The 16964-nt window shown below is 49.1% G+C and overlaps 1 protein-coding gene across 5 annotated transcripts in view; it reads left to right on the top strand.

Annotated features, from left to right (window-relative positions):
- The window catches only part of PAX8 (paired box 8), a 65246-nt gene that overhangs the window by 21873 nt on the left and 26409 nt on the right, over positions 1-16964 (top strand). For all 5 annotated transcript variants that reach the window (XM_005212819.5, XM_005212816.5, XM_005212820.5 and 2 more), the window contains exon 3: positions 15336-15501. In XM_005212819.5, coding sequence (XP_005212876.1) covers positions 15336-15501 — 166 coding nt within the window. The remainder of the gene's footprint in view (positions 1-15335; positions 15502-16964) is intronic.

Raw genomic sequence — 16964 nt, 5'->3', positions numbered from 1 at the left:
CACATTCATATATACCGAGGGACACACACGCTCATATAAACACATAGGGATACAAACAGCCACACTCACACACTCATACAGACATACACAGGAGCACAGACAGCCACACAGACACACACACTCGCAGAGAAATGTACGCATACACCCCACCACAGGTTTTCCACAGGGTTATAAAAAGAATTAAAGGAGACAGTGCTTGTGAACAGATTTTAAATCTTTAAGGTTCTTTTGGGTATCAGGGATGATGAACCTGTAAGTTTCTCAAGGGCAAGAACTGTGTCTTCTACTCAGAAACCATCTCCCCACATACACACAGCCTGGAATATTATTAGGCATAGAGTGGGCTTTCGTTGAATTGAAATCTAATGAACTGAAAACTGCTTTAATATAGAACTACTAAAAGAAAAACAGCATTAATATCCGTAAGCCCCTGACCCCAGGGGGAGTTGAGGGCACAGCACAGTGACTGGTACAGATGCTGGGCTCCTACGGGTGGGATCAGTGAGTGCCAACATGCCTGCCTTGAGTGTGCCCACTCTCCGAAATGCAGAGGCCCTGGTCCTTCCCACTGCAGCCCCAGGTGTGCGATTCCAGGGATCTGGAGGCATCTAAGAGGCTCAGTGGGAAGGAAGGAGCTGACAATGACCTCTAGGCAACCACCAGCAAGTACCGGCAAGTTCCATTTGCAGCCTCTCACCAGAAGTTTGTGTTTAATCCATAAATTCATGCTTTCAATAAATATTTATTGACCATCTACTGAGTGGATATAAACTCTGGGCAAAAACAAAACAAAACAAAACTTTGGGCAATTGCCAGACGAACTTTTTTAAAAATACGGACATTGTGCCAAGAGATTCTGGTTGAACTGACGGGGATGGAAAGTTTCTGAATACCCCAGATACTCTAGCAGGCAACCAGGGTGGAAAGCACCAGTCTTCTTCCTGTGATGCAAGCTTAGATGGTCGGATAGGACACTATACCTGTCCTCCAGGAGCTAGGTGTCCAGGGGTCAGGCAGAGCCCTGGCCCCAAGAAAGGCCAATAATGAGACTTAGATGGAGGGCTGTGGACCAGGGCAGTCAGAGGGGAAGAGGGTAGGGGATAGGGAAGGCTTCTGAGAGGTGGTCCAGGCAGTCCTCTGTCCTTGGTAACATGATGGCCAGGGTGCGGGGTATGTTTTAGCCACCCCAAAGCCACATCCACAGAGAGGAAGCTTCCGCTCTTCAGGAAGGGGAAGGAATGTGTCCCCAGCTTGGGAAACAAGGATGGAGGAGAGACAATGCCCAATATTAATCACAGGGGGAGAAAGTGGCCCAGTGCTGTTTGGCTTCTAGCATCATCGACTCAGTGGACGTGAGTGTGAGCAAACTCCAGGAGATGGTGAAGGACAGGGAAGCCTGGCATGCTGTAATCTGTGGCGTCGCAGGGAGTTGGACACAATTGAGAGACTGAACACCAGTAACAACAAATCTATGGGATCTGAGAGGCTTGCAGAGGCTTCCAGAAAACTTGAGACAGCCCCAGAGGGGAAGATAGCCAGGAAACCCTTGGGCTGGGTGATCTTTCAGGGCTCAGAACAGCCTATTGCATTCTACTTGCCTCCAGTTCTCCAGATCCCACATTCTTGAGCTTTCCAGACAGGCTTCAGGACAAGGCAGGAACTCTCATCAAATACTTTTTTGAGGGAGCTTAGAGGTCATTTAGGGGGCTTGCCTGGTGGCTCAGGGGTAAAGAATCCACCTGTGATGCAGGAGATCTGGGTTCAATCCCTGGGTGAGGAAGATCCCCTGGAACAGAAAATGGCAACCCACACAAGTATTCTTGCTTGGGAAATCCCATAGACAGAAGAATCTGTCAGGCTATAGTCCATAGAGGTCTCAAAAGAGGCAGACATGACTTAGCAACTAAATGATAACAACAAGATGTTATCTGACATTTACAGGAGCTCCATCCCTGGAAATCCAAGCCCTGGGTCCCTTCCTGGGAGAGAGGTGACAGGGTTAATCTCAGGGCTGGGGGAGGCGGAGAAAGGCCTTGAAACCACACAGTGAAGCCAACCAGATTAATAGAAGAAGGGGGGGTGGTGTGTGGACCATTAGGAAGACAAAGAGAAAATCATGCTGGAGCAATAGAAAGGGAAATCTAATATCAACTAGGGAAAAATAAATGGAGATTAGGGCAAACAAATTAGCTTTAATGGGTTCAATGCTAATACAAGAATAACAGCAGAGCTGCGAATGCCTTTGAGGGGAAGATGGGCTAGAGAACCAGAGCAGTCATGCAGGCAATAAAGACAAGACAGCTCAGGGAGGGGGAATCAGCCAGAAGAGCAAGGGGAGGGGGGAAGGTAGAGAGAAGGGAAAACTGGGCATGAATGAGTTGGGGGAGAGGTGCAGGGGAGGAGTGTGTCATCTTGGACAGGAGTGGAGGGAACTGGGGCAGGGAAGGGGCTGAGAGGAGCAGAGGCCATCAGCAAGGGATGGAAAGAAAAACTAGCAAGACAATGGGAGAAGACTGAGGACAGAGGAATAAAAACCTGCGTAGGAAGGACTAGGGGCAGAAAGGGAGTGGAGGTGGATGGCAATCAAGACATGGAGGAGGACAAACCAGTGTGGAAGAGGGGGGAAATATAATGGAATTTGGTTCATTCTCTGGCTAAAGAAAACTTGTAAAAAAGGAAAAATTCAACCTCAACAGCATAAAAACCCAGAGAGGCTTCTGAAGTGGGCTTTGCCATGCACCCATGCTTGGCAGGTGATGTGAAGACACATTCGCCTGCAGGGAAAGTTCTGACTGTCCATCTGGAATGGCCACACGCTGCCAGGGGCAGTGCCAGGGGCACCTGGGAGCCCTCAGCTGGAGTCTCAGTTCTGCCCTTTGGTAACGATGCACCCTTGGGCAAGTTACAGACAGTCTCTGCTCACACCTCTTCATCTGTAAAATGGGGATCATGTGCTGTTATGAGAACTGGATGAGAAGATGCACATAGAGAGCTCAGCCTGGCTCCAGAGTGAGCCCTTCTCACTCCCCTGGCTGTCAGTCTTATTCCTAAGCATTGACTCTTGGCGGGGGTTGTTGTTCAGTCTGTGTTGTTCAGCTCAGTTGTGCCTGACTCTTTGCAACCCCATGGACTGAAGCATGCCAGGCTTCCCTGTCCCTCACTATCTCCCAGAGGTTGCTCAAACTCCTGTCCATTTAGTCAATAATGCCATCCAACCATCTCGTCATCTGTCATCCCCTTGTCCTCCTGCCCTCAATCTTTCCCAGCATGGGGGTCTTTTCCAATGAGTTGGCTCTTCACATCAGTGGCCAAAGTATTGGAGCTTCCGCTTTAGCATCAGTCCTTCCAATGGTATTCAGGGTTGATATCCTTTAGGATAGACTGGTTGGATCTGCTTGCTGTCCAAGGACTCTCAAGAGTCTTCTCCAGCACCACAGTTCGAAAGCATCAATTCTTTGGCACTCAGCCTTCCTTATGGTCCAACTCTCAGGTACATACATGACTACTGGAGAAACTATAGCTTTGACTATATAGACCTTTGTTGGCAAAGTGGTATCTCTGCTTTTTAATACACTCTCTAGGTTTGTCTCTGCTTTTTAATGTGCTATCTAAGTTGGTCATAACTTTCCTTCCAAGGAGTAAGCGTCTTTTAATTTCATGGCTGCAGTCACCATCTGCAGTGATTTTGGAGCCCCCCAAAATAAAGTCTGACACTGTTTCCACTGTTTCCCCATCTCTTTCCCATGAAGTGATGGGACCAGATGCCATGATCTTCGTTTTCTGAATGTTGAGGTTTAAGCCAACTTTTTCACTCTCCTCTTTCACTTTCATCAAGAGGCTTTTTAGTTCCTCTTCACTTTCTGCCATAAGGGTGGTATCATCTGCCTATCTGAGGTTATTGATATTTCTCCCAGCAATCTTGATTCCAGCTTGTGCTTCTTCCAGCCCCGTGTTTCTCATGATGTACTCTGTGTATAAGTTAAATAAGCAGGGTGACAATATATAGCCTTGACGTAGTCCTGGGTGTTCATTGGAAGGACTAATACTAAAGCTGAAACTCCAGTACTGTGGCCACCTCATGCGAAGTGTTGACTCACTGGAAAAGACCCTGATGCTGGGAGGGATTGGGGGCAGGAGGAGAAGGGGACGACAGAGGATGAGATGGCTGGATGGCATCACCGACTCGATGGACGTGAGTCTAAGTGAACTCCGGGAGTTGGTGATGGACAGGGAGGCCTGGCGTAATGCGATTCACGGGGTCGCAGAGTCGGACACGACTGAGCTACTGAACTGAACTAAACTAGGTTTGTCTAGGTTTGACTCTAGGGGGAGGGCGGTGAATACTGAAAGTAGCCCATCCTCCCTTTCTCCTTCCCCTCTTTCTTCTTCTTTTAAGAAAATCTTGGTAAAATACCAGCCAAGCTTAGTTCTTTCCCAGTTAGAGACTAATACAGGGGATCCTCTTTATCTTCCCTCTGTCTCCCTCCCTCCACCCCTCCCAGTCCTCTCTCCCTGTTGGAGATGAAAGAACAGGGCTACACCCTCCCACCTCTGGGCTGATCTAAGGCAAGAGCATCCGAGGAAGCCAGACCTCTTACCTCTCATTCCAAGGGCTCTGGGAGACCCTCAGATCTGCCAAAACATCAGAGTGTAGGGGGCTGGGAGCTGGTCCTCATGACCTTACAACCCGGGGGCCTCTTGGGCTGCATTAAAGTGCATGAAGGCCCCACAGGAGGGACAGTGGCCAATAGGCTAGGAGAAGGAATCACAAGAATAAGCCCAGAAATCAGTGACTAACCACCCAGCCAGGGAACCCAAGAGGGGAAAGAGGAGCTGGGATGACTTCCTGTCCCTCAGGGAATTCTACAACCTCACCTTTTGCTCATCACTCAGGATTTTGAAGGAGGAAAAGCAGAAACTGATCCAGGCAGGAAGATGGGGTAGATGGGGTGCGAGAGCTTTGTCACCTGCAGAGAAATAAGTTCATTAAATTAAAACTATTCCCATAAAATTATAACCTCCGAGAGGGTGAAGATCCACCTGTCTTAATCCCTGTACATCCCCGGAGCTTGGAGCCATGCCTGGCCTGGGAGCAGTGATGGTCAGATGATAATGGAGAATGTTTTTGAGTGCTATACACGCATCGTGTATAGCATGCAACACTATGTGGATCACACAGCACGCCTAGGAAGAGAGGCAGAGAGAGGTGAAGCTCATGCCAAAATCAGAGGAGGAACAGGGCTTTGTATGTAGGCAGTCTCTCTCCTGAGCTTGCTCTTCTAACCTCTACCCTATACAGCTTCAGTGGATGAAAATAAATGAATCAATGAATCTCACCCCACTCATCTGAGGAAGAGGACAGATTTGCAAATTTCTTATAGTTTGGGCTTCTATGAAGGACTGATAAGCGTGCCACACAGAAGGGCTAAAAAGCTGAAGGATGAGACAGGGCTTTCCTCTTATTGCATGTGGTTCTTGTCAGCATGCCTCACCAGCAGCAGGTGATCCAGAGACAAACTCTCCAGGAACCCTGCCTCCTGTGCCCCTCAGATGGACGAGCGGCAGCCAAGAGTTACCATCACCTTGGAGGTCCGAGCCCAGTCCCCTTGGCCCGTCCTTAAAGTGTCAAGGTTCTGATAAGTCCAACCTCTTCCATTTTTACCCTGGTCCTAGGAATGGGGGCATCTTCCCACAGTTACTGTCTCAGGGTTATCCCAGTGCTCCTCTCTGTTCTTACAAGCTTCCAACCACCTAGATAAACAGGTCCCTCTATTCAAGCACCTCTGCTGAAATACCTAGAAACAGATTTGTGTTTTATGATCAGCTCCTGACTGATGCTGTACTTAATGCCAGAGGAGGTCAGAGGAAACAGGATCCCAGGACTGCCTTGGTCATATCCTTGGCCTTGAACCCAAAACACAGTGCTGAACTCCTTGGCTATGAGGTCTGGGAAACCAGTTTCTTTTTTATGGACAGACATCAGGGGTAATATCACCCCACAGCCCTGAGTCACAAACTTATCAAGTGGGTCTCTGAGTCAGGGATGTCCCAGTTCCCAGGAGAGGAGGTTTTTACTATCAAACTGTGGTCCTCCCTAGCTGGAGCCAGGTCTTGTGGCTCTTTCCTTCAGTGCATGTAGAAATCTCCCCACCAGCATTGTAAACCACTCATCATTTTCCATAGCCCTCTATGGCCAGGGTTAGGGAAAAAAGGCCTCCCAATTTGGAACCCAAAGTCTTGAGTTGGTGACAGTCTTCTTATTGGTGTAAACTGGTGACAGGAATATTTATCTCACAGAATTGTCCTGCCCAAACGACAAGGGTGTGTGTGAGCCATTATGCTCCCTGCAAAGGTGTAAGCCTGACAAGTGTCACACCTTAATGATGACCTTGAAGGTTGGATGTGAAAGCCAACTGAAAGGCCCTTGCATTCATCCCATGGTTCCTGCAGAAGGAAGGCAGACCTCTCTTCTCCTGTGTCATGATGTCTGGGCCTCCTGTTTAAAACAACTCATGTCTAAGAGTATGTGTCATTGAAAGAGACAGAGTTCTGCTGAAAGCAAAGAATGTGTGGGCTTCACTCAGCTTGCTTTGGGCCTGCTTTCTTTCCTGCCTCCCTCTCTTCCCTCCCTCCCTTCTTTCCTCCCTCTTTCCTTCCTTCCAGGAATGAACTCAACCAGCATTTATTGGGTACCTACTGTGCATCAAGGATTACATTAGAGATTAGGGTTTCAGAGACAAAGAAGCCAGGCAAGGACTTCCCTTGTGGTCCAGTGGTTAAGAAACTGCCTTGCAATGCAGAGGGCATGGGTTTGATCCATGGTCAGGGAACTAAGATCCCACATGCATCAGAGCAAGAAAGCCCATGGACATAACTACTGAGCCTACCACTCTGGAGCCTTTGAGCCACAACTAGAGAGTCCACACATCTCAATAAAAGATCCTGCATGATGCAACTAAGATCAGACACAACAAAATAAAGAAATACATATTTTTAAAAAAAGAAGAAGCCAGGGAGAGGGAATATCGTGTGCAAAGGCCCCAAGACAGGAGGACACACTGAGCTCCAAGGTCACATACAAGGTCTCTGAGCGTGTAATGCAGACAGTATGGTAGAAGCTAGCCTCTGATGAAGCTGAAGGTCAGGTTTTATGCTTGCATGGCGGGTGGTAATGTGACCAACCCAGACAGTCTTAGAGGAGGTGCCTCTGTCACCCAGAAATTTCTGATAGCAATTTGAATATAAACATGGGGGAAGGACTTCCCTGGTGGCTCAGTGGTAAAGAATCAGCCTGCCAATGCAGGAGACATGGGTTTGATCTCTGATCTGGGAAGATCCCACATGCTGTGGAGCAACTAAGTCTGTGAGCCACAACTACTGAGCCTGCGCTCTAGAGTCCAGAAGCCACAACCACAGAAGCCCACATGCCCAAGAGCCCGAGCTCTGCCACAAGAGAAGCCACTGCAATGAGTCCTTTCACAGCAACCAGAGAGTAGCTCCTGCTCGCTGCAGCTAAGGAAAAGCCCACACAGCACAACGAAGACCCAGTGTGGTCAAAAATAAATTTTAAAAATTATTTTTTTTAATGGGGGAGAGATCTGGACTGAAGATAGCTGGATGCCTGGATTCCATCAGTACAGGGTTATAAGGTAAAAGGAGAGAGGGTGGGATCACCAAGGATGATGGTGTACAGTGAGGCATCACTGAGACCTCAGTGAAGCCTGAAAAAAAGTAGGTAACATAGAACAAAGCAGGGAAGAGAACCCCATTAAAGAGAAACACAAGGAACCGGGACCAAGTGCCAAGCCTTGTCATAGAAGACTCTTTAAGAGGGATAACTCAGCACCCACCATCCACCAACTTCCTAGCATCTGAGCACCTGCTAAGGATAAGGCATATCACGGTGTGATCCCTGAATAGCAAGGGATGAAGGGAAGGACATAGGAACAGCCAAGTATGACCACTTGTTGAGAAATCTGGTTGACATCAATAAGAAAGAGAGGTTTCCTAGTCGAGGGGAGGTTTGGTTTTGTTTTGTAAGCAGACGCTGGGGAGGCAGCATAGATGAATTTAGTTGTTTGCAGGTCCAAGGGATGGGCCTGGTTAAAAAAAAAAAAAGGGAGACGTAATATAAAGTTAGTTACTTCTTCCCTGGGCTCCCCTGGTGGCTCAGACAGTAAAGAATCTGCCTGCAATGCGGGAGACCTGGGTTCGATTCCTGGGTTGTGAAGATCCTCTGGAGGAGAGCATGGCAATCCATTCCAGAATTCTTGCCTGGAGAATTCCCATGGACAGAAGAATCTGGCAGGCTATAGTCCATGGGGTTGCAAAGAGTCAGACACCACTGAGCAACTAAGAACGCACAATTAATATAAAGACAAAGACATAGGAGGCTGACGGACAGAGTTGTGGCACAGGTGGAAGGAACCAGTGAGAGACGGATGAGAGGAACAAGCAGCAGCCTTACCAACCTACTGTCTCTCTTCTCTGGTCACCCTTGGGAGAAGGAGTGCAAGGCACAGAGACCAAGGTCACGCAGCAAGTCCAGGGTAAAACCAGATGCACACTGCTGCTTCTCAGCATACCGGCCCCTTGTTGTAGTCCAAGGGCCTAATGTGCTCAGGTAACCTAAACCTCATAGATACCGGAGGGACTCAGTATGTAGACTTAGGGTGGAAGGTGGGACAAGAGGTTGGAACACCAGGTCTCCACGGCCCTGGAGCGTCTCCCTTGGCAGTGATTTGAGGCAGAGGTCCTGGTCTTTACTCCTTTCTGTGCCAGAAAGGCATGGAGCCTAAGGGAACAGCTGCGAGGTTACAGCAGGAACAGGCCCGCAGGTGAGTGTGCTGGGGAGACAACATCATGCGGCTGAGATGGTCAGAGACTGGGTAACTCTAGCATGGCCACCATGCTTGAGGCTATGGTCTGCAACCTCTTTGGCACCAGGGACCTGCTTCCTGGAAGACAATTAAACTACAGAGTGGAGGGTAAGGGGGTGGTCTTGGGATGATTCAAGTGCATTACATTCATTGTGCACTTTATTTCTATTATTGTCGCATCAACTCCACCTCAGATCATCACTCATTAGATCCTAGAGGTTGGGGACCCGTGCCTTGGGGAGGACAGGTGGGTACAGCAAGACTTACAGGACACCCAAAAGCAGCCGATGCACCCTCCACTGTAGTCCTTCCAAGGCTCATATGCTCATCTTGACAGTTCTTTTAGGCTGAAACAAAAATCTCCAGATAGTCAAGTGGAAATTTTCACAGCGCAATACATCGAACCATTCTCGCTTTCGGGCTAGGCAGCAATGTGAGAAATTAAATAGAACATAAAGCGGGGAAAGTACCCAACCATGGGACTTGGGGGTCTTACGGTGGGGAATGTAAGACTCACTCACCAACCATCACAACAGCCCCCCACACATTTGTAAAGCATTTGTAAATGCCACGTGTATTTACCAAAGTGTTAATTAAACTTTTGTAACAGGTGCTAGGTAGACAGAGACAGGATTCCTGCCCTTGAGAGCTCATAAAAGAATCTAAACAGATCAAGGTACTGTCCAGTGCAAGAAGTGCTGTGACTAAGACTTGGGCTATGGGGCTCAGGGACTTCCCTGGCGGTCCAGTGGTTAAAACTGCGCTTCCACTCCAGTGGAATGGGTTCAATCCCTGGTCTGGGAACTAAGAACCCACATTCTGTGCATGTGGCGTGGCCAAGAAAAATTAAATCAAAATTGAAAAAAGATTGTGGGGCACAGGGAAATTATCCTACATCTCAAGGGTCTGAGTATCTGTGCATGTAACAGAAATATGGGGCAATGACTTTTCTCTTGTCCTCATGCATGTGTGACTCTTTGCAACCCCATGAACTGTAACCTGCCAGGTTCCTCTGTCCGTGGAATTTTTCAGGCAAGAATACTGGAGTGGGTTGCCATTTTCTACTCCAGGGGATCTTCCTGACCCAGGGATGGAACCCATGTCCCTTGTGTCTCCTGCATTGACAAGTGGAATCTTTACCACTAGTGCCACCTGGGAAGCCCCTTCTCTTTTCCTCCTACCATCCTTACTCCTCAGAGCCCTGTTAAGGAGTGAAGAATGACAAAAGAAAGTCCTCAGATCTCTCCAAATGGTCACTTTTCCAAATATACATTTCTGGACCACAGGCTTCACCCAGAACTTTGTAGAGCTCTGTCCCCTCACTATAGGCTCAGAGTTCTCTGTCCCCAGGCAAGTTGGCATCCCTTTTTCTGAGGATCTCACAGTCAGAACCCACTTATGTCCAGCCAGGCTGTCTTATCTTCTTCCTCCACCCCCACGACCTCCAGACCAACAAAGGGCCTTTGTTCAGGAAGCCTCAAACCTCTTCCTGGGTCATACCTTCCCCACCTCCCACCCCCGCCCAACCAGGGGCTCCTACTCATTCCTGGCTTCCGGCCTGAGAGCCCACCTGGTCCACAACCACATGGACAGGTGGTCAGCAATGATGGGTAGCCCTGGGGCAGGAAGGAAGGATGCGCCCACCTCTAGGCTGCTAGTCTGGTGGTGACTCGCCCAAAGGCGTCCACTCCCCCACACCGGACACAGGAGGGACAAAAGCCTTTGGGTGACCAGGACTCGGCTCCAAACCTCAAACCATAAGGCCTGTCTCCATTTGCAGCCAGCAGGCTCTTTCCACACCCTCCACCCTGCCTCTCCGACAGCTATAGTAAATGTTTTTCCATGTCTTGACAGCACCAAAGCCTTGTGTGTGGATTTTCTTCCTATGGAAGCTTCTTCTCTTGGTTACCTCCCAGTCATTCTGTGCTACAGCTTCCCTCTGACCACTTAGGGCTCCTCTGGCATCTGACTTACCTCTTCCTAAAAACCTCTCTCTTAACATGATGCTTCCAAATTTATCTGATTGCATGTGTGTTAGTCGCTCAGTTGTGTCCGACTCTTTACCACCCCATGGACTGTAGCCACCAGGCTCCTCTGTCCATGGGATTTTCCAGGGAAGAGTACTGGAGTGGCTAGCCATTCCCTTCTCCAGGGGATCTTCCCTACCCAGGGATTGAACCCAGGTCTCCTGCATTGCAGGCAGATTCTTTACTATCTGAGCCACCAGGGAAGTTCAATTTATCTGACTGCATCTCTCCAAAGATTGAAAGTTCCTCGAGGGCCAGCTTTCCTGTCTTGTTCAAGGTGACTTTCCCAGTGTTCTGATTTATACTCACTACTTGGTATATATGGGCTTCCCAGGTGGCTCAGTGGGTAAAGAATTCACCTGCCAATGCAGGAGACACAAGGGACACAGTTTCCATCTCTGGGTCAGGAAGACTCCCTGGAGGAGGAAATGGCAACAGACTCCAGTATTCTTGCCTGGAAAATTCCATGGACAGAGGAGTCTGGTGTGTTACAGTCCATGGGGTCACAAAGAGTCAGACAAGACTTCAAGACTAAGCATATTCCCACTTGGTATATATGTGTTGAGATCAAAAGAGATGAAAACTGTAATATACAAACAATAAAAACCATTATTCTAAGAAGATGGGGCTGAGGTGGGGGGTGTACATGCAGTTAGTCTTTCTCTGAAATTTTCTTTACCAGCCATCACCTGAAGTCAGCATCAGACACTGCAGGACGTTTTGTTTAGCTCTTAAGTGGATAGAAACAATATGCTTGAAAAAAAAAACACAACTTTCTCAAATCATAAAATTAAAACAGGCAGTAAATGAAGCGTAACCCTTAAAAAATGTATAAAAAACATATGGCAAGAAAGACAATATCATATGATTTTGCTTATATGCAGAACCTAAAAAATTGATACAAATGAACTTATTTACAAAGCAAATACAGATTCACAGGCTTAGAGAAAAAACTTATGGTTACCAAGGAGGTAAGGGGGTAGGGATAGATTGGGAGTTTAGGATTGACATGTACACACTGCTATATCTAAAATAGGTAACTAGGGACTTCTCTGGTATGCCAGTGACTAAGACTCTGTGCTCCCAGTGAAGGGGGTGTGGGTTTGATTCCTGGTTGGGGAACTAAGATTCCACGTGCCATGCAGCGTGGCCAAAAAAGTAAATAAATAAAATAGGTAACAAACAAGGACCTACTATATTTAAAAAATGACTAGATGGTAAAATACTGTATACATGAAGGGATAAACAAATTAATAATAATAAGCCTGGGGGGGGGGAAGAAACTACTCTTCAGAAGGAAATTTAAAGAATATTTCAAAAGAATTCAAGCAATTTTTCAGAATAAAAGAAACTACTGAAAAAAGAAATTAAAATAGGCAGAGTCAACACAGGAATCTAGCCCAACACCCTTTGCATGGTAATATAAAGAACTCAGAAGTCAATAAAATGAAATAAATCACCAGGGACTTCACAGTTTAAGAACCAGAGATATGAGTACATCTTCCCTTTCACACAGATGCCAGCTGATCTAGTAAATAACCCTTCCAGCGGGTTCCAGAGAGTTTGAGTCTCTAAGGATATCGATCAACAAGCCCTTCAGGAAGATTTAGGACAGTGATCCCCCACAGCTTCAACGGAGAAACAGGATAGGTTTGTTTTTAAGGCACAATTCCCAATTCATGCTACCAAAAAAATAGCCTTTGATTTTTTTTAACCAATTGCCTTTCTAGGGGTGAAGACTTCCACCTGTAGGAACGCTAGCTTTCAGATGTAGTGGGCCTAGCATGGACACCTAAGCTCCTAGATGGCTTGGCAGTCTTAAGTTCTGGAAAATGGGGACAAAGATGAGCTGCTCAAAGTCTTGTCCCTTTGGGTGGCTCTCTGGTGCCCCCTTGTGTTCAGTGTCTGGACCCAGAAGAGCCAAAAGCCTCAGGAATGGAGTGAGGGTGGAAAGGCTGAGCCACTCTCCAGGACTGCCTGTGGCCAGTGAGAAGTCAGCCCTCTCCAAAGCGGGCTCAGGCCCCTTTGCTGAGCACTGGGATGTCTTCCTGGCCCTGGTGGAAACACTGGCTAGGGCAAGTTGCCTAGAACTGGAAGCAGTTCTAGGTGGAAGCAGTGTCCAAGGTCACCCAGTGGCCTCCACTAGGGAGATGGATCATAGCGTCCTTCCTGCCAGGTGTTTGGCTAGCGGGCTTTTCCTCCTGACTCAGTGCCCAGGCCAGAGGCACTTGTAGCCTCTTAAAAAAAACAGACATTGACCGCTCTGCTGAAGACAGCTTGAGCCCCTGAGGGGTCATTGCAAGGCAGTTCTGAATGTGCTAAGTCAGTGGGCAGTAATGAGCACAGTGTGCCTAGCAGAGGCACGTCCAGCCCTCAGCCATAAATTGTCCTTAACGGGCTGACACAGGAGGCCTGGCAATGGCTCTTCCTCCTCACCCGCCCACCTGTTCCCCCTGACTCCCACCCCGGGGCTCTGCCATCCTAGCCAGATCACCACATCATCATGCTGGGACCATGGCATCTCTAGCGTGGGACTGTAGGGCCAAGGCCAAGTTTCCAGGATCTGTTCTGGCCACAGAACAGGGCTCTCCCAGCAGCCCCAACAGGAGCATTTATTCCTGGTTAGATCTTGACCCCCCATCATGCAGGCTGAGTCACATCAGTCACATGAATGCTCACTGTAACTCTCTAAGCCCTGGTCTCCTCCTTGGCCAAAGGAAGACCTCGGGCCTGAAGCTCGCCCACCCAGAATCTAGGGATTTTAGAGAATTGAGTATGTTAATAAATCTAACAGATGCCTTCTCACCTATAAGCCTTTGTACATGCTGTTCTCACTACCTGGAAGTTTTCTTCCTCATCTCCTTCTCTAGTCTGACACCTCTTTATCTTCAGCCTCAGTTTAGACTTCTCCAGGAACTCTTATAGGGCTTCCCTCATAGCTCAGTCAGTAAAGAATCTGCCTGCAATGCAGGATACCTGGGTTCGATTCCTGGGTCAGGAAGATCCCTTGGAGAAGGAAATGGCAACCCACTCCAGTATTCTTGCCTGGAGAGTCCCATGGTCAGAGGATCCTGGCAGGCTATAGTCCATGGGGTTGCAAGAGTCAGACAGGACTTAGCAACTAAACCAATACCAATACCAGGAACCTTTCTCTGGTCCCCTGAGCCTGGGCTTGGTCCCCTCCAAGGGTTCCCATAACCTCTTTCATGTCCAAATTCCAGTCCTGGCTCAGGTCCACTTCTGATGTCCCAGATGTGGCCATGCCATATGGCCACGAGCTGGTCTAACTCTTCACTTGAACCCCATGAGGCAAGTACAGGAATCACATCTACCTTATCCAACTCAACATTGGGAGGGCTGGTACAGTGCCTGCCACGTAGTAGGTACTCAATAAATATGCATTGAGAATAGGTGGATGGGCTCAGAATGAAACACAGGCTGGGGCTGGAGGGTAGAGGCCAAGTCAGGAAGGCACCTAAGGAGACAGGCGCACATCACAGTGTGTCCACATTCTGTACCACTGCCCACTGCCTGGCACGTCAGTCCTGGAAGCCCCAGAACATGGGCCAGTGAGGCCTCTGCCTGCCTCTCAGTGCTCCGAACAGAGCTCAAATTGGAAGCCCAAGGACAAGGCCTGCTCTATCCTAGATCAACCAGAGAAGCTCTGCTTTTATTCTTTTGAGTCTGGGTTTCTCATTGTCTTTGTGCTTAAGAAATCTAGCTCTATAGTTCAAAAGAAGAATGAGAATAAGAAACTTAAATACCACTGATTTCTTCGTCCCATGCCCTCATTTTAGAGATGAACAGAGACGCAGAGAAAACATGGAGATTTCCCCAAGATCACACAGCTCAGCGTCAGAGTAGGAAGACAGAACCTGAATCTTCAACTCTTTAGATACTTTCCAGAGGGTAGAGGAAGATGGTGGGATTGTCATTTGGAGTGAGGTGCTGAGGGTCTGAGAGGAGACCGTGTATGTACTCTGTCATGTCTGACTCTGCAACTTCATGGACTGTAGCCTGCCAGGCTCCTCTGTCCATGGAATTCTCCAGGCAAGAATACTGGAGGGGGTTGCCATTTCCTCTTCCAGGGGAATCTTCCTGATCCAGAGATTGAACCTGTGTCTCCTGTGTATCGTCATCGCAGGTGGATTCTTTATCTGTTGAGCCCTCTGGGAAGCCCATGAAAGAATGCTGAGCAGACACAAAAGGTCCCCAGAATGTGCCCCTCAGTGGCATCATACATCCCTGCCCCTGCCACCCTGAGCTAGCCCCCACTCAGAGGCGGGAAGCAGAGGGGTACAGCAGGATCCCCAGGGGATGTGACCAACAGAGCTCAAGTTTAGGGGCTCTCAACAGCCAAGGCCCATATGCCGGCTGATTCTCTGCCTGGTGGCCCTGACAGCAGTCCCCCCGGATTACTGTCTTTCAGGCCACGGAGGGCTGAACCAGCTGGGAGGGGCCTTTGTGAATGGCAGACCCCTGCCTGAAGTGGTGCGTCAGCGCATCGTGGACCTAGCCCACCAGGGCGTGAGGCCTTGCGACATCTCCCGCCAGCTCCGTGTCAGCCATGGCTGTGTCAGCAAGATCCTTGGCAGGTAAGCACAAAATTCACCCCTACCCCCTTCCCTCCCAGGGACTCGGGTCCACTCCGGTGTCCGGCCTGGGTTCCAGGATCTGAACAGGATGTGGTAGGGCTTCCGGGCCTCGCCCATCTGCTGCTCGTCTGTGTGTGTTTCCTGCTCTTCCTTCCTCCCTCATCCATTTCTCCTTCCTTTCCTTTCTCCCTCCCTCATGGTCTCTTCTGCCCCATGTCCTGGTTTCTATAGGCTTCTTTGTTCCTAAAGCAGAAGAATCTTCCCAAAAGGCTTTCCCCCTGCTGAGACCAAGGGATGGACACGAGTTTGAGCAAACTCTGAGAGTGGTGAAGGACAGGGAAGCCTAGCATGCCGCGGTCCTTGGAGTCGCAAAGAGTCGGACACGACTGAGCGACTGAACAGCAACAACAACAGGGAGGGGACACGCAATCAGAGGTGGCTCCTGAGGTCTTGCTCCAGCATGAGGGATGTCTGAGTTTGTGCTTCTCGAACTGTAACTCCCAGAGCACTTGCAACAGAAGCACTGGGGTGTTTTGATGAAATGCAGATCCTAAGGCCCAGACCAGGCCCATTGCAGCACCCTCTCTGGGAGCCAGATCCGGACACCGTGATTTTTAGGAGATGACTAGGTGACGCTTACGAACGCCAACTCCGGAGCAGCAGTTCACAGCCCTGGCTGCACAGTACAGTCACCTGGGGAATCTTAATTTAGAAAATAAATGGATGTCTAAGCCCCGGCCCACACCAGTTAAGGCAGAACTTTAGGGGAATGAGCCCAAGTTTGGGTATAGTGTTAAGCCCTAAGATTCTAATTTTCTGCAGCCAGAGTTAAGAACTGTTAACTTAAAGGCTCAGGAGGGACCAGGAGCAGCAAAGCATAGTCCAGCCTGGAGGGCCACTCCAGTGGAAGTGCCCATGTGCAGGGTTTTCTGGGCTTTGTGTCAGTTCAGTGTCTCCCTTACCCAACCCATAAGTGAGATTCAGGAGGAGTTCTGGTTCAAAGAGGTCAAGGCCTATAATTAAACGTGGGAAGCCCTGCCTCCCTGGTGGGAGTCATCAGGGAAAATTGTGGTCCCCGGGTCTCCTGGGGTCAGGAGAGGGGTTTCCCAGGTGGGTTGCAGCACCCCAAGAGGGGCTGAGTGCTAGTGGATGGTGACACCCAAAAGGGAATATTAAAGAGGTTTTATTTCATGACAGAAGAGACCAGAGTTTCCCCAAGGAGGAGAGGAAGGCTATCCTGACACAGGTCACTGATCTGCCTAAGCAGCTGGTTGGGGGATGGGGGATGGGGCGTGGGGAGACCCCGAGAGAGCTGGCTTAGCTTAGGGAGCTGGACATGGCCAGGGCTCCAAGCCAGGCTGGCGTTCCAGAGTCCATGAGGACCAGCTTCAACCTGAACCATGTAACCTGGTGGAAAACCAGTGGCCGGGGCTGTGGGTGGGGTGGAGGGGGGTTGGAGGGGT

This window comes from Bos taurus, chromosome 11 (genome assembly GCF_002263795.3).
Source record: "Bos taurus isolate L1 Dominette 01449 registration number 42190680 breed Hereford chromosome 11, ARS-UCD2.0, whole genome shotgun sequence".
Classification (NCBI taxonomy): domain Eukaryota; kingdom Metazoa; phylum Chordata; class Mammalia; order Artiodactyla; family Bovidae; genus Bos; species Bos taurus.
Note: the sequence above shows the minus strand (reverse complement) of the source record. Positions and strands in the feature narration are given on the sequence as shown.